This window comes from Chelon labrosus (assembly GCF_963514085.1).
Source record: "Chelon labrosus genome assembly, chromosome: 13".
Taxonomy (NCBI): domain Eukaryota; kingdom Metazoa; phylum Chordata; class Actinopteri; order Mugiliformes; family Mugilidae; genus Chelon; species Chelon labrosus.
The window spans coordinates 14,026,778-14,051,447 of NC_140346.1; the positions used below are offsets into that span (position 1 = coordinate 14,026,778).

A 24,670-nucleotide genomic window follows, 5' to 3' on the forward strand; every position below is an offset into this window, starting at 1 on the left:
GGAGAATACGTCTCACAACCTGTTTCAAGTCTTTCCTTTGTAACGTTCTGTATAACGACGTCAGTGTACAGTGCATGCACATTGTTGATTAGACTTGAGCTGCTCACAGCAGAAAGGACAAGGGCTCATTTCATGACACAAAACATTTAAGTGGTGCAGATTTAAAACAGGTTACCTGAAACAATAGCATGCAAAAGTGCAGAAAGATACGAGGAGTCATCTTGAGCAGCAGTTACTCAAGTGTATATTTGTTCTCTTAGAAGTGTCAAAAACGTTAGATTGAGAGTCTAGCTTTTAGTCTGCAGGCTCCAGCCAGTAGACTAGCTGATACATCTATGGAGAGCGAACTGAAATACTGAAGAATAGCCTGACCTATTAGAAGTGTCATTATCTGTCATGTCGTTTTACTTTAAAGTGTCTGCTTATGCATATTTGCACCGGGAGACTCATGTGTGAGTAATTCATCTCTCTTGGGTTAATAACCAGCAGCAGCACAATATTCAAACAGAGAGAGAGAGAGAGAGTCTGACAGAGAAAAGGAGAGTGGACACTTAGTCAAAGTCATAGCATAGAGCCAAAGTAGCTTCTGCTCTTTAACCTCCAGTGAGCTCATACTAATTTATGTGCCATCATGAACAGATTATTTGTCATTTCCTAGTTGTTCGGAATTTGCTTGTGTGTAATCCTCAATGCAACGATGGAGGGAGGGGGGGAGGAAGAGGACAACGAGATTTGCAAGAGCAGAAACAACAGGTGACTAAACGGGCAGAGAGTGAAGTTAAGTGGGAAAACAATGTAGCCAAGAAAGAAAACAACTAAAAATAAAAAAAGACAATTTTACAGAAGCACATGGAATCACTTTTCTAGTTAACCACATATGCTGTTTGTTTAATTTCACAGAGCAAAGAGGAGGAGTAGAAAAGGGAGAGACATGACAGGAGGTGGAGGGAGGGACGGAGACAGAGCAGCATGCCGACAATCAAGCAGGGTTTCAAGATGTTTTACACCATGTAAAAAAGTTACTCAAAGCACAAATATATAAATTGCAGCACACTGTACTGTTTGTATGACAGCGTGATGGGGGCTAAGGACTGTTACAAGCCCCCTCCTAGAATCGCCCCTGATCTCCACCGTACCTCGAAAGAGCGGTGACTCCCCGGTCGGGTGAGGTGTTTGAAAACGACGTATCTGGTCCTGAGAGTCTGCAGACTGGAGATTGAAGTGTCCGCCAGATTCCGGATGACTGCACCGGTGCAGATCCTCCTCGTCTCCTGCTGGTTCCCCCGTCCTATCTCCCCAGCCCATTCCTCCACATTGGCGCGGCTTGTTCCTCAAACTCCGACCCCAAGACGTGTCGCTCACTGCCGCTACCGCTTCCTCTAGACAGTGCGTGGTTTGAAACACGTTTCCGTGTTTGTATTTCCACCAAGGAGCAATAAGTCGTCTCCAACGGGCCGGCCTAAAATAAAGCTATCCGCTGTTTCAAACACCTTAAATAGACATCAAAATACTACAAAACCTCCACCAGTGTTTCTGGTGACACATGACATCATAATTTAAAGGTAGAAAAATAGAAATGAGGAGTTCAGACAAGAATGTTGTATTAAAAAATCTGGCAGAAATACCATGATGGTTTGGATTTACAAATAAACATTTAGTTCAATCCTTCTAAGTGTCTGCAAGCCAATGGAGCAGTGTTACCTCATGATCAAGTCACATAATGTGTAATGTTCTCATATAGGTTTCTAAACAAATAACTGTTTATGCATTTTAACTCAAGCCGCGACTTTTATTGCATGTCCATTTTGAAAGACCGGAAAAGACTGATTTTGTAAGTTTCAAGTTTTTTTAACTAAAAAAAAAACGTGTGGAGGAAAGTAGCCTACTTGCATGTTTTTTAGGAACAAGTTAGTATACACTGCCATCTGCTGACAGAGCTGTGTCAGTGCAGATTTAGACATGGGGGGGAAACGACACACTGTCACACGTCAGTGGTTCATCAGTGGTGCAAAAGCTGGTACGACCATTCTCAGATGGGTCAGAACCATTGACTGTAGGTCAGAACTCAGAACTGATTTGGAGGCACAAGGGAGACCTACACAATATTAGGAAGGTGGTCATAATGTTATGCCTGATCGGAGCCGTAGGTAGTTAAGTTACGTATTTCCTCAGTCACATTTGTCACTGCTTGCAGATTACGGTGCGTATAGAAGCCTCCATGGTCAGAGTTGTAATTTTGTGCAGGTCTCGACAATAACTTACATAACGGCGGAGATAAATAAATGAATAGTGACCTAACTCGTGTGCCTACGTCATGACGCACAGGGACGAGTCACGGAGCGACGGGCTTGGCTCTCAGCTCATCGTAGCTCGCCGTGATCGTATAGTGGTTAGTACTCTGCGTTGTGGCCGCAGCAACCCCGGTTCGAATCCGGGTCACGGCATTGTGGTACAATGTCACGGCAGATGAGTTCCTTTTTTAAATAATATCTCCAGGTGAGCTGTGCCAACGTGGTTACGGAAGAAACCTGAAATAAAAGGGCCACAATGAGAGATTTAGAGGTTCATTTAAAATATTGTTTATTCTGTGAAGTTGGGCATTATAACCGTGTTTTTGTGGCCAGCCTCAAGAGGGCACTCAAGAAACTGTAGACACGTTGCGTTGGAATCACTTCCAACCTGTAATGGAAATGTACTAATAATCTCAAAAGTCAAAAGTCATTGTCCTTTCAACCATATACAGGGAAGTGAGAGGAGGTTCCACCAGGACCATGGAGCTACATGACGACAGTGATGGAGCTACGGACTCAGTGATGTGCCGTGCGCAAAAGAGCCGATGCTCGGTAGTGAATCAGAAGAGCCGATTCCCATGGAGTGAGAGCCCGCTCCACTATTTTTTCCCTTTTGCTCGTTCATCTCAGCTAACGTCAGGAGGGGGCAGAACTTTATGTTGATGGGCATGCCATGTGGCCAATCACATGTGAGGACTTAGGATCATACCATTATTTGAAAGTAGAGAGGGGGGCAGAGGCTGTGGCTGATTGAGTAAGACAGAACGGGGCAGTTACGAAATCGCACCAACCTGTCAAAGCTGAGGCATCTGATTTTTCTCAACGCCAATACGCACTAAGGACATTTATATCGTTTGTGTACTGAGTTTGGTTATGCTTTTGCATGTGGGAATTTGATTGCAGTGTTTTGTTCATTAAAGTTTTACTGAAATATTAAACAAAAGTGAGAATGCTTTTGTAACACAAACAGTAACTGCACAAAATGAGACAATTATTAGGCTTCTCATAGAAACATTGAATGCAAAAGAGCTTATCAACACACTAACCATACGTATTTGCTGTGTTAAAATATATTTTAACATACTACATGAAGAGCCGTTTAGGAGCCGAAAGAGCCGGCTCGCAGAAAAGAGTACAACTTCCCATCACTAATAGGACCACAGTACAAAGGGCTGGTCATAAAGTGTGCGTGTGTAAACTTATGCAGCCAATACAAAACAGTGCAAACAGTACGAACAGTGCAGTCAAACAATGCCAACAGTGCAAGAACGAGAGACACAGTGCAAAGACAAACAATACAATACAGACAGTGCAAAGACAAACAATAAAGACAGAGCAAAACACTCGGGACACAATGCATCATCTCTGTTCTTGCAATAAAATCCTAAAAGATAGTGAGTGCATCCAGTCCCTGTGTTTCTCACCAGAATCTCTCACCATATGTTCCCACAACAAACCGCTGATGTTTCAAAAGGACACCCAACTCCATCCCCCCACATAGGACAAGGTGGTAATACTGGTGCCTCCTGTCATAAACAAGAGCAAGTTCAGCAACATCAGATTGTAATTTGGCCTAGATAAACGTGGTCAGACGGTATCAAGATGGAAAGTTAGCAGAACTGAGGGGACTGTACTACCAGAGGGTAACATGGACCAATGTGGACAACCTACAGATGTGCCTATTTAAATCCCAACTCACCTCCAGTACTTTAAAAGTGAAGAAGCTACTTGGATCTAACAGACATGTTTTCTGCACTTCGACTCACCTGAAGACACGTCCTTTAATGTCCACTATGAGCAAAAGGCTTTCAACATAACCACACGATTTAAAATCCTAATATTTATTCTTTCAGAGTGTTATATATAAAAAAACAAAAAACAAAAAAAAAGCCACCATTATTTTGTCAAAAAAGCCTTTAATGAAACAAGAAACTCACAGATACACAAAAACATTACATGACGATTGCAGTAACTTCAAACATTCATATATATTTGATATATTTACCGCGTCATACTGCATCTCAAGAGGCAGGATTGTGTTTTCCAATCTCAATAGTAGTAGGTACACAAGTATAGTGTAATGCAAACCCCTGTTAAGATTCCATATAGTGAGCTATGTATGGAAAGTCCATTCACGCAACATTTCAGCACAATCTATGAGAACCCAACCATTTACATAAACCCTCTGAAAAAGGAAAACCTTTGGCATTAGCGCTGTCAGACAATGTCTGATGGACAGACGTTGTTCACCCACTTCCCAACAGAAAAACAAATAGGACTCCTCACACTAAGAGCTCATTACATTTCTTTACGTCTTCTCTCACAGACAAACAGGAAATCAAGGAACGGGTAGTGCTGCATCTGAGGATCATTAACCGATTCCCACGCACATATTTCCATTAGTAAACATGATGGGTCTGTGATCTGAATGTCGAGGCTGGAAACTGATTGGTTGGGTTTAGATTACCTTCAGGAATTGCTTAATGTAATTAAATGTAACGAAGCAATAAGACGTGTGTAGTCGTTTGCTGACATGTTCACATTTAAAGGAAAAACAAAAATACACAAGTACACATGTACTACAACAGAAGAACGAGATATAAATGACAAAATAAAGTGATAGAAAGCTTAAAACGTCTTGATATGTTCATGGACATGGCACAAGATTGTGTTTACATAGATATCTCTGGGAATATGTACAAGTTCAAATATTGGCAGAAGTTAAGTGCCAGAGGTACTTTCTGAAATTATTTAACACTGGTTCCAAGGCCTTGCACGGTCCTCCGCAGGGAATACACAATCACACAAATAAAGTCAATTAAAGTTAACTGTTTATATTTTAAGTTTGAGGCATTTTGTGAGAGTTTACAACAGAGTTTGAAGGGAAATTATACAGAGACACTTACCAACCGGAATATGCACCAAAACCACATCTACAATTATCTCATATTAGCCATTATATAAGCCTGGTTGATTTATTATTCAGGCTCCAGTGGTGTACTGATAGCTAGCTTCTACGTGTTTTCACCATGCCTCTTTGTTTGACTAAACCACAAACATTAACTGGTTACATAACCTATTGAATCAGATGGTGACTGGTACATCTGGTAAATGTTAACTCTGCTTACCCCATTAAAATTCTACAGATTTCACTGAGTAAGTGGGCGTGCCGTGACGGTAGGAATGAGAATATTCAAAATCTGTAAAACAGGAATAAAAGGTTTGATTTTGATTTGTATGTTATGACGATGTGATATCAAGATACTAGAACACAGTATCAGTAGTTCATAGATCTGAGTATTGGCCTTCAAAATCCTCCCTTCCCTTTAGCTAGCTCCCCCACGCAAACGGAAAAGAAAACCTGACATTAAAGAGCAAGCACCACTGAAAAGCCTCTCCGTTAACTGCAGCAGCTGTTTCAAGTCAGAGAAAAAAGACGAGGGGGTTTACTGACGCTGGTGGAGAGCAGGGGCCAACTGGAAGAGGAGCTCAACACTTAAAAGGTATTGCAGTGAGTTGATAGAAACAGGAGGGCCTGGAACTGTCCTTACATGTATGGATGGTGTGCAGGTCCCAGTACGCTCATTTACAAAAGCATATACAAAAATAAATATGTACAAAATATTGTGGGTTGAGATGTTGACCTGGCTTTGGGGTTTTGGGTAAAACGTAACTCTTTTCCTCCTGTCCTTGTCACTTTCATTCGTTCAAAGTTCTATGAAAAATTCACTGTTCAGGATGCTGATGAAGCAACAAGTGCAATTGGGGCAGTGGGGGCTGGAGATTAGATGACTTTATAGGTCAGGTAGTCACATAGCGGAGTGGGAATGGGCAGGGTCTCTACTTGCTGAGTGGTCATCACCCGCCGGAGAGCCATTCTGCACATGTGCTGCAGGCTGGCAACGCTACGAGGACACTCGTAGAAGTGCACACTACCATCACGAGTCCTAAAATAGAAGAGTGAGGATAAGTCAAACAACAGAAGGCAGAAAACTCTAATGCATTCATAGGTTTTTAAATTGTTGCTCACAGTCTGGCAGTGGTGAAGGCAAGCTGACACAACAAGCAAGGAGCGGTTTTGCTGACACTGTCACGAGACAGGATGTGACTCATGGCAGTGCCATGTTGACTCACACTGTAATGTGATCTGTGTGTTGAGCAGGGTGTCTCTCTGAACATTTGCTATTGTCTTACCCAGCAGCAAGGACACTTCCTTCAGCAGAAAAGGCACAGCAGAGGCCGTTAGAGACGGAGGCGATTGCCAGAGGAGCCCTATCCTCAATGCTCCAGAAACGAAGTAGCCTGAAAAGACAGAAAAAAACAATCAGCATCCACACCGAGTGCAAGAAAATACTAGTGTAGTCATAGAGTTAAAATGGACCGTCTTGAATCAATGTAATAATACAAGTCCAGGCTAAACAGCCTCTACTGCTGAATAACTGGCTGAGGTGTTTTCACCTTAAAAGAACAGCCGACACTCATCCCAGGGTTTAAATACATTCTTCATATTTAGTGCATACAGAGACAAGTAAGTTATTAGAAGTGGTGCTGGAGGCACAGGATAATTCCAGGACTCTGTAAATGTGATCAATAAATGTATTGTTGATCTTTTCCTTCTAGAAAGACACGAGACAATTCAGAGTGTAGGACTAATTTAACAATCCCAACAATGAAAACATTATCTCATGAAACTTTATAACTGGCAGTGTTTGTCTTTTTTTCCTACAGATACCAGAGCTTTCCCCTCAACATGTTTTTCAGTGTTTGTCCAGGCAGCAGTCAGACTGATTAACGGCAACCTTGTGTCATTCATGTGACACTAAACCGTCCAAAATAGACCAACACAAAGTAGCTCTGTCCTCCAACTGAAACTCCTGACTTGCTGAAAAAAAACTGGAAAAACAAACTCCACCTAACACAGTGGGGGTTTTTTTGTTTGTTTTTTTCTGTGCTCCACCATCCAAGTAAGCAAACATGCACTCAAGAGGAACCCAGCTGAACAGGTTTGTCTGGGCACATGCCAATTAATTTAAACAACATAATATTAGTTATAAATAGTGGACTTGTTTATCTAGAGTTGAAAAAAAAAAGCACACGCTGATAAATGTAGCCTCCTGGAACAGACGGCAGGAAAAACACAAAATTCCAGTTTTTGTTGGTTTGGTATTAAAAGCACTACGAATGCAATGCAAACCAAGTGACCCACCCTTAACAGAAACACTACAATGGACCACCAGTTAAGTAATATTACTTAAATTGATTCGCCACTTACTTGTCGTCAGTGATGCTGGCAATGTGGCGGCCATCGGGACAAAAGCTCACAGAGCGAACCCAGCGGTCATTTGCTCCTCCAGCAAATATTGGTGAAGGAGAAGGGAATAGATGGCTGGAGAAAGACGAGAGAAAGAGTTCAGTAGTAGCACTAGAGCTAAAGGTACACAGCAGCCTCAACTCATAGCACACCTTTGCTTTGTTCAGTATGCTCAGGGTTTTGCAATTCTATCGGCCTTGGCATGCAAACACGGCTTCTCTCTACTCATGCTGCTAAGCTATGTTTTAGAGTTCATTACCCTTCAGTAGCCTAACCTTCCCCCAGCCACAGAGTTTAATGTCTTACCCAAGTTCCAGCAGGATAGTGGCCTTGTGGTGGTCCCATACAATAACTCGGGTATCATATGAGGCGGTGGCCAACAGCGCCCCGTCTGGTGAAAACTCACAAGAGACCACATCATTGTGGTGTCCCTCCAGCTTTTGGATCAGTGTGTACTTATCCATGTTCCATAGGAACACCTGCAAGTTGAAGAAAAGACTGTTATAGCCCATGGAGTGATATGGATTGGGTAGAGAGGTGCTATTTTACACTAAAAATTACTCTATGTGCATATAGCATTAACAACTTGATTTAAGTAACAACAATGAAAACTGAATTAACAGTTATGCTCAGTGTCTCTGAAATGCTTTGTAACCTTAAACCAGGCCAAACAAACAAAAGAGAAAGAGACACAAGCTGCAAAGCTATGTCTAAGTGAACACATCATCTACAGCCACTTACAGTACAAAGATAAAAGATATGAAACAAAAGCATTTGACCATAATTTAAATATCATTCAGTACTAAAGAAATACTTCAACATTTTTTTTTTTTTAAAGAAAAAAAGGAGAAAACAAAACAAGTAACTTAAGGTAACATAATGTTACTCCACTGGTTTCCCCTTTCAGAGTTTTTGTTCACTGTGTTTACAATAGGCTCACATCTCCAGCAGAAGCCTATGGAGAGAGACAGATACTGCAAGAGAAAAGAATATTTTATGGCCATGGCCAAAGGATTCATACCTCTGGCAAAGTACACTTAAGCATGCACACACACACCCGTACCACTCTCTCTCACACACAAACACGAACGCACACACATACATATAGATAGATAGAGAAGGTAGAGGTAGAAATCTGTGGAGGCATTTTTTCTTTCAACAGTAAGCAGTGGGCTCAACTGTTCGTATCAATGTCTCCGCTCTTCGGGAGCATCATTTAATAACATGTTTGTCACTTTTTGACTGTTAGACCTTTGCTATATTTAAGTGCTGCAAACACTGAATGTTAATGCATGCAGTTAAAAACAAAACACCTATAAATATATTAGTCACATGCAAACTAATTATTCCATCGGGTGGGTGCGGGTGGGGGATCGGTTTACTCTTTTTTTCCTCTCCCCACTTTCAGGTAAAAACATCAGCATCATTTTCTCTGCTTAATTCCTGGGGTGTCTGCATCGTGATAGAAAACTATACACAGTTACCAATTGTTCTTTTCTCCTACTCCAATGCTTTATGAAAGCACATTTGTTTTTGTTTTGTTTTTTTCTTTTACAAAAGGAACAAATACTGTTTTCATTATTATCATCATGTGCACCAGGTGTACAACTTACAAAGCAGCTGCTAGCCAACTCTGACAGAGAAGGGAGTGGTAGTTTTGTTCTCCAGCTGGCTGACTAGTTTTCTAAAACATTTCAACTTGGCCACATTAAAATATTACTCTCTATGCCACAAGATAAATATATACTGAACTGAAAGTAGCAGAAATCCCAGCGACAAAAGAGGAGCTAGCATGTGCAGATGTTAGAGGGAACTATTTATAGATACAGGGGAAGGTAAGGGGGTGGGTTTGGGAGACAGTTGGGAGGGAGTAGACAGGTTTAACCACCCGTTTAATAACAGTTTTAAACTGAAATTAATAAAATAAATAGAGGAACTGCGACAGCAGAGGTAGACAGACACGGAGCAGCACCTACGTACAGATTGACCTTGCGGCTCAGGTGCCAGGCTGCCCCTGGCCAGGCCTTTGGGGCATTGTGCACTGTGCGTCCATGGTTTACACCGGCTGCTCAAAATGTCAGCGCGGCGCTCCTTTCAAAACCAATCACACACTGAGCTCTGCCACCACCTGTGACAGGGAGAGCAAGACACATACTGTAGGGACACACACAACCTAACAAAACTACCACCATGTGTAGTATTACCACCATGCTCAGATTAATCTAGGATTCAGTGTAAATACGGTTAAGTAACTAATGGTGGCCAGTCTATGGATACACAGAAACACAGCCTGCAGGGCTGCAGAAACATAGGAACTCACTTCAACATGTAATAAAAGGTTGAATTGATTTTCTTAGCTGACCTTTGATAATATGCAAGTTTTACATGAAATTTAAAATCTTTAAAGAACTGCAGAATAGTATTTTTCAGGGATTTGCAAAATGCTTTCCCCTGCAGTAAAGAACTTTACTAGTATCTGTAAATATGACATTAATTATTTCACCTGTATAACACTAGTAAAAACAATCGTTTGCTGTGCATGCAAACTTCAAAACACCAAAAATCCTGTTCCCCCCACAGCAAACAAAAACCAAACAGCATCTAAATGCAGGTAACACAGCTCATCATGACACTGCACACAGTTTGCTCCAAGGTGGAAATGGGAGGGCAGGGATGGCAGGTGGGGTGTGTTGTAATTTGAAGGCTGACTGAGCATAACTGATAGCAAGCAAATACATACAGATTAGCTATCATACTCAAGAAAATGAGATAAAAGGAACATAAATACTTACTGCTTTGCCTGCGCCAACTGAGCACAGGATGCTGGAGTCAGGGGAGAAGGCACTGCAGTACACCCAGTTCTGATGCCCCCGCAAAACCTTCACCATGTTACCTACAAGACAAACAATATGGATGTACTGACACAAACAAGACAACTCATACTTGCAGCATTCCTTAAATAACAGGAGACGGTACAGCAAAAACAAGACGTAGGAGGGTAGGGCACACATCACAGACCCAGCCTGGGTCAAGGAGCGGCCTCTTTGTCTTTTTCAGAACTGGTCTTAGAAACCATTGTCTGCTTTGTGATGTATTTATTTAAATTTACTTCAGCGTTCCTGTTAATTAATGCCACTTGGGGCTTTTTTTATTTTATTTTTTTTGTAAATCTACTTACCATCATCCTTAAGGTCCCATACACGAAGGGTCTTATCTCTTGATGCAGACACCAACATAAGGCTGCCGTCAGGAGCAAAAGTCAAGTCTCGCACTAGATCAGTATGGTCCATCAGATTCAGCAACAATTTACCTGAGACGAGCAAAAAAAACAAACGGTTCATGAAAAACTCACTCGTGTGTCAGAGATGACACAAATGGTGCAACAACAAACGATTAATCAGGCTTGTTTTTAAAGTTCAAACAAGTAATGTACTGATGTTTTAGAGGTGGCCTGTCGAGAGACATATGATTTAACTCCAACAACCCTTCACTATTCTCAGACCTATTAGTCTATTAGTGCTCATTCAGTGCCTCCAAAATGCCACAACTTGTAGGTTTTTACTCTCAACAAGTAGAAGCATTTGTTATTTTAGAGCATACCATCACAATCCACAGTGTATATAAATATCGACCTGCAAAAGGGGATTGAGATCTGTACTTAATAAATACTTTTAACAAGCACAAGCAGGATGAACAAGTTGGGGTTAGTCATTCAATCCCCCGTGCATGCCAAAGTGTGCTTGAGCAAAACTCCCGTGTTCACACATTCACAAGTGATTGTTTAAACGAATGCGCCACAGTGACTGCCAAAGCGCTTTGAGAAAAACTGTTCAGGGAGTGTTGAGATGGTATCAGCAACATTAAATGAAGTGCAGCTTTTTCTGGCACGTACAGGGTGCTCCCAACTATCTCACATCTGTTTGGGTTAAGGGACGTGGAGGCAGTATCCAAGCATGGCTAAAACTTGAAAAACAGATTTTCAGTCTCACAGACTTAAGTGGAAGGCTGTAGATTGTGTGGATTCTTTTTATATCCATTGTATGTGCTTGCAGAGATCAAATGGACTAATTCAATGACTAAATATGACTATCAACTCAAAGATCATCAAATAAAAAAAAACATTCTAATTAAATAAAATGTGTCCTCACCCGTGTAAACGTCCCAGATCTTGATACGACCATTGTTGAGACCTGTCGCTAATAGCAACTGGTCCTGGCCAAACTTGAAGCGATGCCACTCGATGTTGACACAGCGGCTCTGCTTTTCAGGCACCGAGGACCCAAAAGCCAAGCCCCAGATAATGTCACCGCAGTCTATGGTGTGTTCGCGGGGTTCGCCCGACACTGGGATAACTTGTTTTCCGTCGCTGTTTTGACGGGACAAGTGCCGGGGGCTCAAGGCATTGGTTCCCTCTCCGTCGTGGCCCACTGAACTACAGCAACAAAGGTTAAAGAAAGACATTAGTTTTGGTGGACAGGAAGTAAACCAGGTGAGAACTTATTCACATTTGATTTTACATTTACAACCTATGTAATGCCACTGGAAAAAAAGTGACACATTTCAGAGAATAATGATGACAATAAAAAAAAAAAAAAAAAAAAAAATCGGCCGTTTTCCAAGAATCAAATCTTCTTAGTTGCATGCAAAGCTTACTAAGCATCAACAGGATGGGAAGGGAATGGTTTTGCTCAGGTAAGGGCTACAAACTGTTTCCAAGACATACCATGGAATACAGTGAAGACAGTGGTCAAAGAGTGACGCATCAGACATTATCAAGAACATGGCGTTCTTCAAAAATTGATGATAAGATGAAGAGAAAACTGGTCAGACAGGAAGTAACTGCACAATTTGAACTATTCAAAACATTTCTGCAAACAAGGGTGGGGAAAAACTCTCAAGTCAAAATGGTTATTAGACTCTATCCAAAAAGACAGAGCTGCCATAAAGTCAAATATTGCTTCGACTCAGGCGTTCGAACACTTGTGCAATTGGGTTTTTAGTGTTCTGGTAAAAATAACAAAACTGTGTCAGTGTCCTAATATGCACTGATGTCTTCAGTATTAATCTACAACGGAGAAAAACTAAATGAATGAAAATAAAATAACGCTTACAAGTTTTTCAGGCATTTTGTCCACGGAATGAGCCTGACAATGCGATGCCCCTGAGACCAAGCGAAGTAGGAACCATTGGGTGCAAAGGCAACTGTCCAAGTCTCACGCCCAGACTTCTGGTCGAAAGGAGCCACAGGCACCAGGAGTTCACCAATGAACTTAGCCTTACCTGAAAAAAAAAAAAACAACAACAGTGGTGTTACACAGCTATATTCAGTAAACATGTACAAACCCTCTCCTTATTCAGGCCAAGCCACAGGAACTCCAATCATCCTGAAGTAAACATTCACTCAGACATGAGAGGGCTTGTCACAGATGCAGCCATCTGATTGGTTGGCTAACTGTGCAAACCAAACCAAATGTAGAAAACAGTGAGCCTTTTTAGGACAAAATTCTGCCATTTGAAGTACTGCATTTTCTCCAAGTCCCAGCTTTGCAGAGTCAGTCCCAGAGGCAACCCAGCTGTTCTTTTTCCAAGTATTTTACTGCAGTCAAGTTACGTGATGCACTACACATGAAAACCCTATCAGCAACAGATAAACTAGTATCCTTGCAGAACACAAGGCCACTGATGATAATGATATTTGTCAGCAGTAACGTGTAAGATCAGCAGTTCTAAACATTGTTGTGATCTTATTTTATCCGTTACTGGCCTTACTACTTCATGGACAACTCGATTGAGGGTGTACATACATCCGAGTGAGGAATCTGTGCTTTATTTAATTTAATAACTTTCTCCCCTTTCTATTTATACACTCAAGATTATTCTCTACTGTGGAAAAAACAACATAACATCACATTAACTGCTACTGTTAAATGTTGCTCCTGACCCAAATTGGATCACAGGGGGGTGTGATCTAGTTCCAGTTTTCAATAAAATTTTCAAATCCCATCTGCAGTTCTGAGTAAAACTCTCTCTTCTGCAGGCAATACCAAGAAATCTAGCTAACTTGCCTGACAGTTTAAAGTACAACGCCTCTCCTTATTTAGACGAAGCCACTGGAACGGCAATCATCCTCCAGTAACCTTTTCGCTAACACATTAGAGGGCTTGTCACAGATGTAGGCTTCCGATTGGCCAACCGTGCAAACCCAACCCAACCCAACGTCGAGTGGAATATTTTTACACAGACGGGCTGCTCCTGAATTTAACCCAACAGCGAGTGGAATATTTTACGCAATTTAAACTGCTTGTGAATATAAAAACTGTTCCTGAGATGAAGTCCGTTTTAAAAGGTCAAATGTGACACGGTAACTTTGTAAAGCACATGGGCACGGAGACAGCTGTCCTGAACAAACAATAACAACAACAAAGAAAAACTATAACCTTTATACAGTAGAATACAGTGTCTGCATATATCAGGGTCACTTTAATACCTTTGTAACATCAACATTTCAACAAATCTGAAAATATCGTTGCAAATATCTTGGTAAATGCTATTATTAGACTTGTAAGCAACACTTGGACTAACACACTTTTTACTTTCACAGTCTTTCCTATCTTCTTTTCCTTTTTTTTTTTACAGTTAAAGTAAATGTAACAAATGTTAATTTATTTTATACAGAAATCAATAAAGTCAAATACTGAGAACTTTAAGTAAAAACAGATTAAGTATGTCCAACAAAGGGGAAATTAACAAAAAGTCAACTGATCTGTGGTTAAAATATTGTGCATATGAATAAAACTTATTTGAATATTAGATTAAACATTTCTCTAATTAATAAATACATAAATCTAATATCCACTTTATAACTACTGTAAATCGTAATCGAGATGTCAGCCATTTTGAAAAAGAAAAAAAAAGAAAAACAGAGCTCCGGTGGCACATGTCACACCCCAAACAATGATTTACAACTGTAAAAGCCAGGCTGTCCCCGACATGGCACAGCAGGTTTCAGCTCTGTAGCTTAATTAATTTTTTTAATACAGCCATTTGGGACAAAAATTAACTCCCAGGTTTTAAGAGGATATAGTCATGTAACGTTTGACGTGGAAGCACGCACGTACGAGGCCAGGCTGTGTTTCACTGCTGATGTGTGGGGGAGGGAAAGATATGCGCTGACGATTTAAAATGAAATAAACTGATTTATCCATGCTAATTAGTAATATAACCTTGCCAACCGGGTTACAGGTTTATAAAACCGAGAAATACACTCGAGGTTTACGGAGACGGTGCATATAATTCAACCTCCCGAGTCGAGCACGAAATGAGCAAAACTTTGACGCCAGCTGTAATACACGCCACTACAGGACGTAAGCTACAAATCACAATATTCGATGATATTTGGTACAATTTCTAATCAATTCCGGCTACAAACACCACGATATATTGCTGTAAAACACCATTTGGGCTTCCCGATACGTTACACGAACCCATTTTGGTTCAATGCGATATTTTTTCAGCGTACTATGGCGGGCGTCAGATACTCTACCAAGCTTCTCTCGGGACATCCCTTCAAATAAAGTACAAAATAAAACCGTTTACTTACCTATGTCATTTTCGTTTACAGATTCTGGGAAGCTTGCCATCTAAATAAGGGCACAGACCTAAGAGAAAAGCCGAGCACGGACAGTAAATAGTACGACGATATCTCGAGGAAATAAACAGTCGTTGCGGAAGTAGCTGCGCCTTTTTGCCTCCCGATGCCTGCTGACGTAGGTTGATCCCTCCGCCAGCCCTTTTTTTTTTTTTTTAACTTTATTGAAAAAAAGAACGTACATTGTTTCTTGCCAACGTTTTTTTCGTCAAACTTTATTGATAAGTTCAAGATGCATACACTTATGGATACATATCAAATAAGCAGTTAGGTTTCTTAACAGGTTTACATGTGGACATATTTAAACGGAGCAGAGTATTCACACTGCGATGTGATATAAGCAAGCGGTCAAAAAAAAAAAAGACAGCAACAACAATAACGGATACAAAACGGGAGCACAATGAAATCAACACAGTAACAAAGAAAAAGATAAATGCATAAATAAAAAAACTAAATGAACACATAAATAAGCAAATAAAGTAACAAAATTCGATCTATTCCATACTTCTGTCTGGGGTCGAATTAACAAAACAACTTTGGTACTGGTGAGGAGAAATGGCAAACTTGGATAAAATCAACTTTAAAAAAATAACAACTCTAAAAAAAAAAAAAAAAAGAAACTTGTGATAGCTTATAAGACTTAGGGTTTGTGTAAAAAGTATTTGGCAAGAATTATTGCGACATCAGTCCAAGTTATTTTATTGTTGTAGGTCCAGGTTATTGGCCAGAGTCCAGTCGTACATTCCAGACGCGTGGATTTATTTTAATTTTTTTTGTGGTAACACGTGTCGTTGCTAGCATCCTGTGATAACTGGATAATTTTGTTAATAAGTAACAGTATACAGTATAGTCTACTCAATAAACCATTGAGCTGCATGCACAGCTCTTCGTTTGCGTGAAGGAGTGACTCATGGGAATTGTAGTTCTTTTTTATAGGTCGGCTGATGTACATGTAATTGTAAGTACTGCTGTACACACACACACACACACACACACACACACACACATATATATGTATATACAGTATATATGTGTGTGTGTGTGTAATTAACAGTAAACATCATCTTTATTTAACCCCTTGCTGTTCATCTGTATATCTGTATTTAAGTAGAGAGAGAGCAATGTGTGACCAGAGTCAAATTCCTGTATGTGTGTGTACACATGGCCAAATAACTGATTCTCATTTAATGAATCATCTCAAAAGACTGCATTGTATTATGTATTCTGCGTGTGTAACAAGAAGGAGTAGACTTCTTTCTTCAATTTCAGTCCATTGTGAGATCGCAGCCTAAAGAAGTGGTAGCTGTGTCCTGTTTTGTGTCATCAATCTGACTAACTTTGAACTATATGCCAGTTCATAAAGCCTAACAAGCACAGATCTGTTCAAAGCGACTAAAAGCGTGACCTTTTTGTGCATCAACAAAGTTGTACAGGCTTGTATTTGTGTGTTACTGTTTATGCTTTGTGTGTGTTGTGTCCCACGTGGCTGTGACAGGATATTGTGACCCATTCCTGTCTTTCAGCTAGAAAACACTGCACTCTCACTCTAAACAGCAGCATACACAGAATCCCATATCACCGTGTCACCCATGTGACTTTTTAAACCTTGACCCAGGCTGTTGCGTCCGTTGTTGTGTTTTTCCAAAGCGCTGATTGTGACACACGCCGTATTCTCCCACAAAACAAGACATCAACACAAGTATTGAAGCAGCACGTTTATGTTCAGTTCTTGCCTTTAAACAGCCTTTTGCTTGTTGGACTTGATTCCTGTTTCATGACACAGACTTGTTATGCATTTCACGATTCACACCGCGGACCCCCTTTTTTTTTCTCCTTTCAGAAGCTGTTCCTCTATGACCGGTAGGTGAGATTTCATCGAACAAACGTAGAATTGTTGTGCACGTCATGAGAGGAGAAACTGGGCATGCATGGTCACGTAACAGTATAGGAGCAGAATAAAGGCAAGCATTTTGAAGGTAGTACTGACAGGAATGTTTTAGCTCAGTTTTTAAATAGCGCTGCATGTTAGTGGCTCTTCTACAGCTTGAAAGAAAAGACTTGGGGAGGGAAATTGCTGAAAATAATATGAAAATTCCCCAGTGAAGGACAGAATATGAAAATATTATCCTAATTTGTGTTTTTCAATGGTAGGATAGCAATAGAGATAAAGTGCGTCACAGATAGCTAACTAGGAGATAGAAAACCTGGGCTCTGAAGAAAATAGAATCTGGTGTTTGGGGGAATTTGAAGAGTTGCCAATTGAAGTTTTAGTTAAAAGAGCTTTTAAACGATCCTTCAGAGGAACTGCTGTGTACTGCTACTCCAACAACATCATTTAATCTGTTCGGGCTGCAAATTTTACAAATTATGCAAAAGTCAAGTCAATTTACTGCTGTGGCATAGAGGAAAACTGTTACATCATAGTATAGTCTTCTGTAGTCTGCAGGAGAGCTGGTAAATGTACACATAATGTGACTTCTTTTAATGGATTGTAAATCCAGCAGACAAACAAATAAATAAATAATCAGGTAGTAAAATAGGATTTCTAAAATAATCGTCTGCTCAACAGGGTTCCTCCACGGGAGGAGCCATATTTAGACCGGCACAACAAGGATCCTATGACAACAGGCGCGCCACACATTCACTTTAAGGATCAAATAAAAAAATAAATCAATTATTTGGCTATCGTGATGATCTCTAGGAGGAGATGAGGTGTTAGTTGAAGATTGTCTTTCTCTTTCGAGGTGCTAAAGGTCCATCATGCGCACAGGTTTGAAAGACAAGGGAGACGCGTGTGTGTGTTTGCAGTGAATCATTCGACGTCGCCCCACGGGTCTCTGTATCTGTTGAAGTTGATGAGCTGGCAGTGGAACTCGGTAAGCGCTCTGGGCATCGGCGCCACTTCCTCCCATCGACTCCTCCCGCTGTAGTACACCTGCACAGGTGACAAGCAAACATGGAAGTATTGTGTAGTCAGAACTCCAGGAGCATGGACGCTTGATGAGGAAACACTTTCTGACTACCGCCAGTTGGTATGTAACATAAACCCGTACTCATTTTTTAAAAAATGACTTACTGTAGTGTAAGATACACTGGCATACACTGATCAGCCATAACATTATGACCACCTTCCTAATATTGTGTAGGTCTCCCTTGTGTCTCCCAAACAGTTCTGACTCATCAGAGAATGTTGTTAGTGGAGGCCTTTGGGTCCTATGGGTTGAGAAGAGGGGCGTTTGTGGATCAGGCTTGTTCCAGTGCATCTCACAGATACTTGATCAGTTTGGGATCTAGTGAATTTGGAGGCCAGGTCAACACCTTGTGCTGTTTTTCATGTTTTTTGAGTTGTTCCTAAACCGTTTTTGTGTGTGTCTGTGTCAGGCTGCATCCTGCTGGGGATGGCTGCTGCCATCGAGGAGTGTCATTGCTATAGGGTGGGGCTGCCTGGTCTGGTCTAGGTGGGTGCTACATGTCTAAGTAACATCCACACAAATGCCAGGTCCAAAAGTTTCCCAGCAGAACATTGAATTGCTCAGTCTTATTTACTTCTCCTGTCATTGTTTTTAATGTTGTGGCTGATCGGCATTAAGTACTGTGCAAGAGATATTCTGTCAGTTGGGTTTTAGCTGTGAATTTAAAAAAGTAAAAGTACAGCAGCTTTTATGGATAAAAAAAAAATGTTTTGTTCCTACCTGAACCTCATCAGTGATCTCATCGGGTGAATAGTCTCCACCCAGAATAAAGATTCTGTCTCTCGTGCCCACTGCTCCAGCGTTGAACCCAGCACATTCAAACGACCCCTCACCCTTCCACACACAGGTCTCTGGGCAAAAACTGTAGACCTGAATGGAAAAAGGGTGCACTTTAACCTCTGCGTTTAAATATCTGCATTCATGAGTGCACGTCTGATGGCTCACCTTATAAGTGGACAGGTCACAGAGGTGCAGTGTGTTATTAATTGACACGGCCTTGACCAGTGTAGCGTGGAAGAACTGGCCAAACTCTGCCACCAGGTGGCTCCACTGGTCCTGTTGGGCATCATAGCTGTAGAAGCGGTCAAGCGAGGGGTTAAAGGAGTCTGTGATCTCCACCTCGGACCCCAGCGTGTAGATAACACTGCCACAGGCACTGGCCTCGGGGTAGAAGATGGCAGTGGGCAGTGGGCTGACAGAGACCCACGTCTGAGTCAGGGGGTTATAATACTCCACCTAGAATAGGAAAGAATAATGTTCTGCTCATTAAAATCTAATACATAATAATAATCTAAATGAATATCCCACCCGACAACACTGTTACCTGCAACAAAGTGGGAGACCCCCCTCTGGATCCCTTGGTCCGTCCCCCGATGACATACACTCGGTCCAGGCAGGTCACGGCCGTGTGCATGGTCCTGGGCTTCAGCAGGGCCGGTGCAGGTGTGCAGGTTAAGGTCACAGGACAGAAGCACCAAACCTCGTCAGTGGCGTCGTGGAATGGTTCGGCCACATGGAGGCGGATTGCCCGGCAACAGTTCCCCCGACAACCACCAGTGACAAACATCTTGTATCCAGCAGAAACGTTGGTGAATGATTAGAAGTGATTGATTTAGTTAGTTTAACCAAACCATTCAGGTGTCGCTTCTCTTACCCCTGTTCTCTAAACCTGGGATTTTAATCATGGAGGCTGTGGCGTCATAAATCAAAAGTGATCAAATGTTGATTAAAGACAAAAAAGTCAATTAAACCTGCAGATACAAAATCACTATCTTGTTGGCTTGTCCACAACGGCACTAATAGTATAACTAGTGATGAACAGTCATTAAACAAATGGGTTGGGAATGCTGTAGCAAGTTGTAGCTCTATCCTAAATGTACCTTCTCTGCATAGCTGGTGAGGTAAGACCCCGGTGGGTCTGGCATCGTGGCCTCTCCCTGCTCCGTCCCCAGCTCCCTCCACTGGTCCGTTTCCAGAGAGTAGCAGAAGGTGTGGCGGATCTCTCCATTCTCCTCCGTCTTGTGGATGTAGATGTAGCTCTGTGTGGTGGCGGGCCTGGCGTCAGTGAGCAGGCCGTCATACTCAGCCTTTCTGCCCTGGGCCTCTGTCAGCAGGGAGAGACAGGCCTCGTCGTCACGGAGGAGAGACTCCGAATCGCGCAGAGTCTGAGAGAGAAGGTGAGTTGTTACAAGGGAAAGATGAGGCAAAAAAAAAAAAAAGAAACGCATGAAATTTAAAGTCCAGCGCAATGGTTTTTGTACCTTTAGTGCTGGTGAAGGCAGGTGGTGCAGTCGGGTAAAAGACAACAATTTTGGTAACAGTTTCTGTCTTCCTGGGAGGTCGTGGTGGATCCATCTGAGAAGTGACTTCACCGCCACTTCTTCACTGTGCACGTTTAGAGCGTCTGATCTTAGGCAGTCCTCCAACACATTCACCTGAGAGGAGCAATGGAAATGGACTCATAGCAACACAGTCGGAATTTTTTAAATGTGAGCGGAGGGATTGTCAGAGGTCCAGGGCCAGGTTTAATAATCTGATATATTTATACTACACCCTGTGCGTAGGTATAATTAGCTTAACAGCACCTCAAGTCTGTGGTATAAATAAAGGATTATCTTATCTCATCTTATATTTAATTTCTGCAAACTGAACTAATTCCTACACATTGGACCTTTAAGTACTTTACATGTAAAGATCTTGGTCATTGACTTTAAGGGCTGGAAATCTACACGTCTTATTGTTAAATGAAGAGGGCTGAGAATCTGCATATCTAATCGTTAATCGTCAGGAGAGCTGAGTCATACCAAAAAAATAACAAGTTTGGCTACTGTTCATCTTTAAAAACAACCAAAAATCATTTGTAGTTCGGCCTGTAACTAGCAGACCCAGTGCGATGTCTGCAAGATACAGCAATCAGCCATAACATTATGACCTGCCTTTTGCTGCCAGTCCTGCAAGCTCTGGGGTGGGGTCTCCGTGGATCGGACTGTTTTTTTCTCCTGCACGTCCAACAGATGCTCGATTATACTGAGATCTGGGAAATTTGGAGGCCAAGTCAATGACTTGAACTCATCGTTGTGTTCCTTCGAAAGAGGCCATCAAGGAACTCTATTTCCACAAAAGGGTGCACATGGCCTGCAACAATGCTGAGGTACGCAGCACACGTCAATGTAGCATACAAGTGAATGGCAGGACTGAAGGTCATCTGAACGTTACTCAAAGCATCACACTGCCTCCACAGGGATGTCTTCTTCCCATGATGCATCCGGATGCCGTGTGATCCCCGGGTAAGTGATGCACATGCACACAGCCAGGCCACTTTTCATTGCTCTGTGGTCCAGTGATTCGAATTATGTCTGTTGAACTGAACCCCATGGGCAAGCCTTCACTTTACACATGCATCAGTGAGCCCTGGCCACCCATGACTCCATGACCCAGCTCAGCCAACATGTACTAACAACAGCAGACCGAGAACACAAAAGCTTCAGATTTGGAGATGCTCTGATCCAGTTGTTAAGCCACCACAACTAGACGTAAATATTCTCTTACTGCTCTATATATCCCACCCACTGACAGGCGCCATGATTATGAGATAATCGGTCACCTGTCAGCAGTCCTAATGTTATGACTGATCGGTGGAAAGGACTATACAAATGGATGAGGAGTCATTAAAAGAACCTCAGGAAAGATTTTAACAATATCCCACACTCAATAGCCCATCACATTTTCATGCAGTGATCGGGTATAGGATCCAGCCTCACCTGCATATCTAGGAAGTCCTGGGTTTCGGAAAGGTCAGAGAAGTTTTGAATCACAAATTCATTGGCACTTTTAAGAAGCAAGGCCGAGCCGTACCCCTCGGCAAGGGACAAGAGGGACAGACAGTTGCAGAGATCCATGGTTCCTATCAAGAAGTCACTGCATGCTCTGGACAAGACCGATACCTGCAGACACAAGAATACCGTTATGGGGAAAAATTGTGGTATATATCTGCGTGTAGAAACACGTTTTATAGATTCCTCAAATCATGTTACTCTACTTGATTTTGCTGAGTGAAGACCCATATACCCACACAAGTGTTTTCACTTATTGATTAGAACTCTGCTTGGATCGATGGAGATGAGTTGGGGAATTATATAAGGCCACAAAAGTCTGTGTATGCGGAAGACTGACAAGTTATTAGTTATCCTCAGCTAACAGGTGCTAAAAGAACAAGCAGGACAGTGAGAGAAATGCAAATTAAACATAGTCTGTACAAGCCCACCCAGTCAAGATGACTGAAGACAAATGAGCGAGTGCACCATAGGTGTGTCACAGACATTTTGCATGGTCATAACAGAAACAGCACGGGTGCACCCCGAAACTGAAGCGGTGAAATGGAATTTAGCCATCATTCATTTTATGATTTACACATGTTTCTTTCCTACGGTTACGTTTTTTTTCATACTAACACCCTAACTCAGAATCAGAGGTGCTGGTTACAGCACATAAAAGAAGGAAGAGGCAGTGGGTTCATTGGTACCTGGAGAAAAGAGGCGAGCTGAAACAACATGTCTACGTTGCCTTCCGTGATGAGTGCCTCTCCGGAGTAGGCAAAGTCCAGGAAAGAACGCACAACCTCTGGACACTGGTTTCCCAGAGTCACTGAGCCATCATCACGCTCTCTCATGTCCACCTCGAACATGGCCCTAAACACAGAGCACAGTGCAGTGACGCATGATAGATAGATAGATAGATAGATAGATAGATAGATAGATAGATAGATAGATAGATAGATAGATAGATAGATACCTGAAGAAATCGCTACAAGCTGCAAGAACACAGCGGTGACAGGGAAAGCTGTGTCCCTGGACCTTGATGGTGAAGTCAAACAGCAGTCCTCGTTCCCTGAGCGATCGGAGCACGCCCAAAAGCTGCAGTCCGTGAGACTCAGACACCCGCAGTAGGGTTCGGCGCTCTTGGACCCCGTTGCACTGTGGAGAACTGCCAGGTTTACTGCTGGGAGGGCAGCTGCTGGGGGTGTTGGTCACACAGGAGGGTGACTCTTGATGTTCATCCATCTTGCCAAAATCTGATGTGAGAGAAAATGTAAAAACTTGCAATGTAATTCTGTAGCCCAGTTAATTTGACATCGTATGTGATAGCGAAATACACAAAGAAAAGCCATTAAGAAAATCTACTTCACTTAAGCAGATTTGTGACAGACATCCCAGTCCCTCTCTACAATGCAAGTATAATATCCCACTGTCTGGCACGTTTAGTATCTTAACACAGTCAGATTATTCAGTTCAAAACAGTCCAGTTACTCACTATCTTAGAAAATATATCGACAAAAAAAGTCAAATTCACGTCTGAAATATAGGGGTAGGTAGTCTGAGCCAGACCAGGACAAGCACTACTCACAGTGTCAGCACCTCGGATAGCTCTCTTTCTCATGCGTTTCTAACTTCCGGAAGCGTGAAATCACGCGAGGACTCGTTGGACAGCTTTTTGTTTCTTGCGGTAACACGTGTCGTTGCTACCATCCTGTTAGCTGAAACTGCGTTATTTTGTTAATTAGAATAATGCGTATGTCTCCTCTATAAAGCCCTCAAGGCTGTGTGCGCAGCTCTTTGTCTGTGGGCAGAAGGAGTGACGCACTGACTCATGGGAACTGCAGTTCTCTATTATTGGTCGGCTGACAGTAAGCGTTTTTTTTTTTTTTGGTAAGATGTTGTTTTATAGTTCATCTGTTTTTCAGATTAGTTTTCAATTGGCAATAAAAAGGGTTCATAAATGGCTAAAATTATATGTTTATGTTTTGTGTGTGTTTGTTCTGTAGCCATATGTGTTGTTATTAATTTATTTTTACAATTTCTACGTTAAATTATAGTTCAAATACCAAATACCACCCAAATTCAGCTACCATGCCAAATTAATTTAGATGAAATTATGCTACAGTTTGCTTGAAATTCCTTGTATGTGTGTGCACAAGACATATACCTAATAACTAAATCAAATACACACAATGGTCTGCATTGTATTTAAATTGTTCTAAATACTATTGTACTACCTCGGAGTGTATGTTTATGGAGTGGACACCTGAAAATGAAACAGATCTGAAAGTAATAAAAGCTGTGATTTTGGATTCCGTTAGATTGCACAGGTGCAGTGTACCTGACTACCACAAGGTGGTGCTGCTTCACCGCGAGGAATAAATCCTGGTCATGCATGAGAAAAGAAGCACTGAATCAGAGCTGGTGAACGTGAACTTCCACTTTGCTGCAGTACCGTTTCACCACCACACTACTGCTGCTGCTGCTGACCAAATAACACACTTTCAAGGCTGAAAATTATTATTATTTTTTTTTTTCACAATGCTACATAGCGGCTTGTGTAGACACTCACTAACCCTGCAGCTTCTAGCAATAAAAATAAAAATAACAAAGGGCTAACCATGTGATTACAC

The 24,670-nt window shown here is 41.7% G+C and overlaps 2 protein-coding genes across 2 annotated transcripts; both read right to left on the reverse strand.

Moving 5' to 3' along the window:
- Positions 1-4,187: 4,187 nt before the first annotated feature.
- Positions 4,188-15,356, reverse strand: wsb1 (WD repeat and SOCS box containing 1). The gene is made up of 9 exons (XM_084559323.1): positions 15,203-15,356; positions 12,714-12,882; positions 11,751-12,034; positions 10,781-10,912; positions 10,395-10,495; positions 7,909-8,081; positions 7,564-7,677; positions 6,486-6,593; positions 4,188-6,238 (listed from the first exon to the last, which is right to left on the reverse strand). The coding sequence occupies exons 1-9, from the start codon at positions 15,240-15,242 to the stop codon at positions 6,076-6,078; spliced, it is 1,284 nt and encodes a 427-aa protein (XP_084415449.1). The 5' UTR covers positions 15,243-15,356; the 3' UTR covers positions 4,188-6,075.
- Positions 15,357-18,000: 2,644 nt separating this feature from the next.
- kbtbd3 (kelch repeat and BTB (POZ) domain containing 3) lies at positions 18,001-23,282 on the reverse strand (the record flags this gene model as incomplete). Its single annotated transcript, XM_084559146.1, has 9 exons — positions 18,001-18,185; positions 18,943-19,092; positions 19,168-19,458; positions 19,547-19,789; positions 20,103-20,387; positions 20,484-20,657; positions 21,984-22,166; positions 22,745-22,910; positions 23,014-23,282. The coding sequence occupies 9 exons, from the start codon at positions 23,280-23,282 to the stop codon at positions 18,063-18,065; spliced, it is 1,884 nt and encodes a 627-aa protein (XP_084415272.1). The 3' UTR covers positions 18,001-18,062.
- Positions 23,283-24,670: the final 1,388 nt, after the last annotated feature.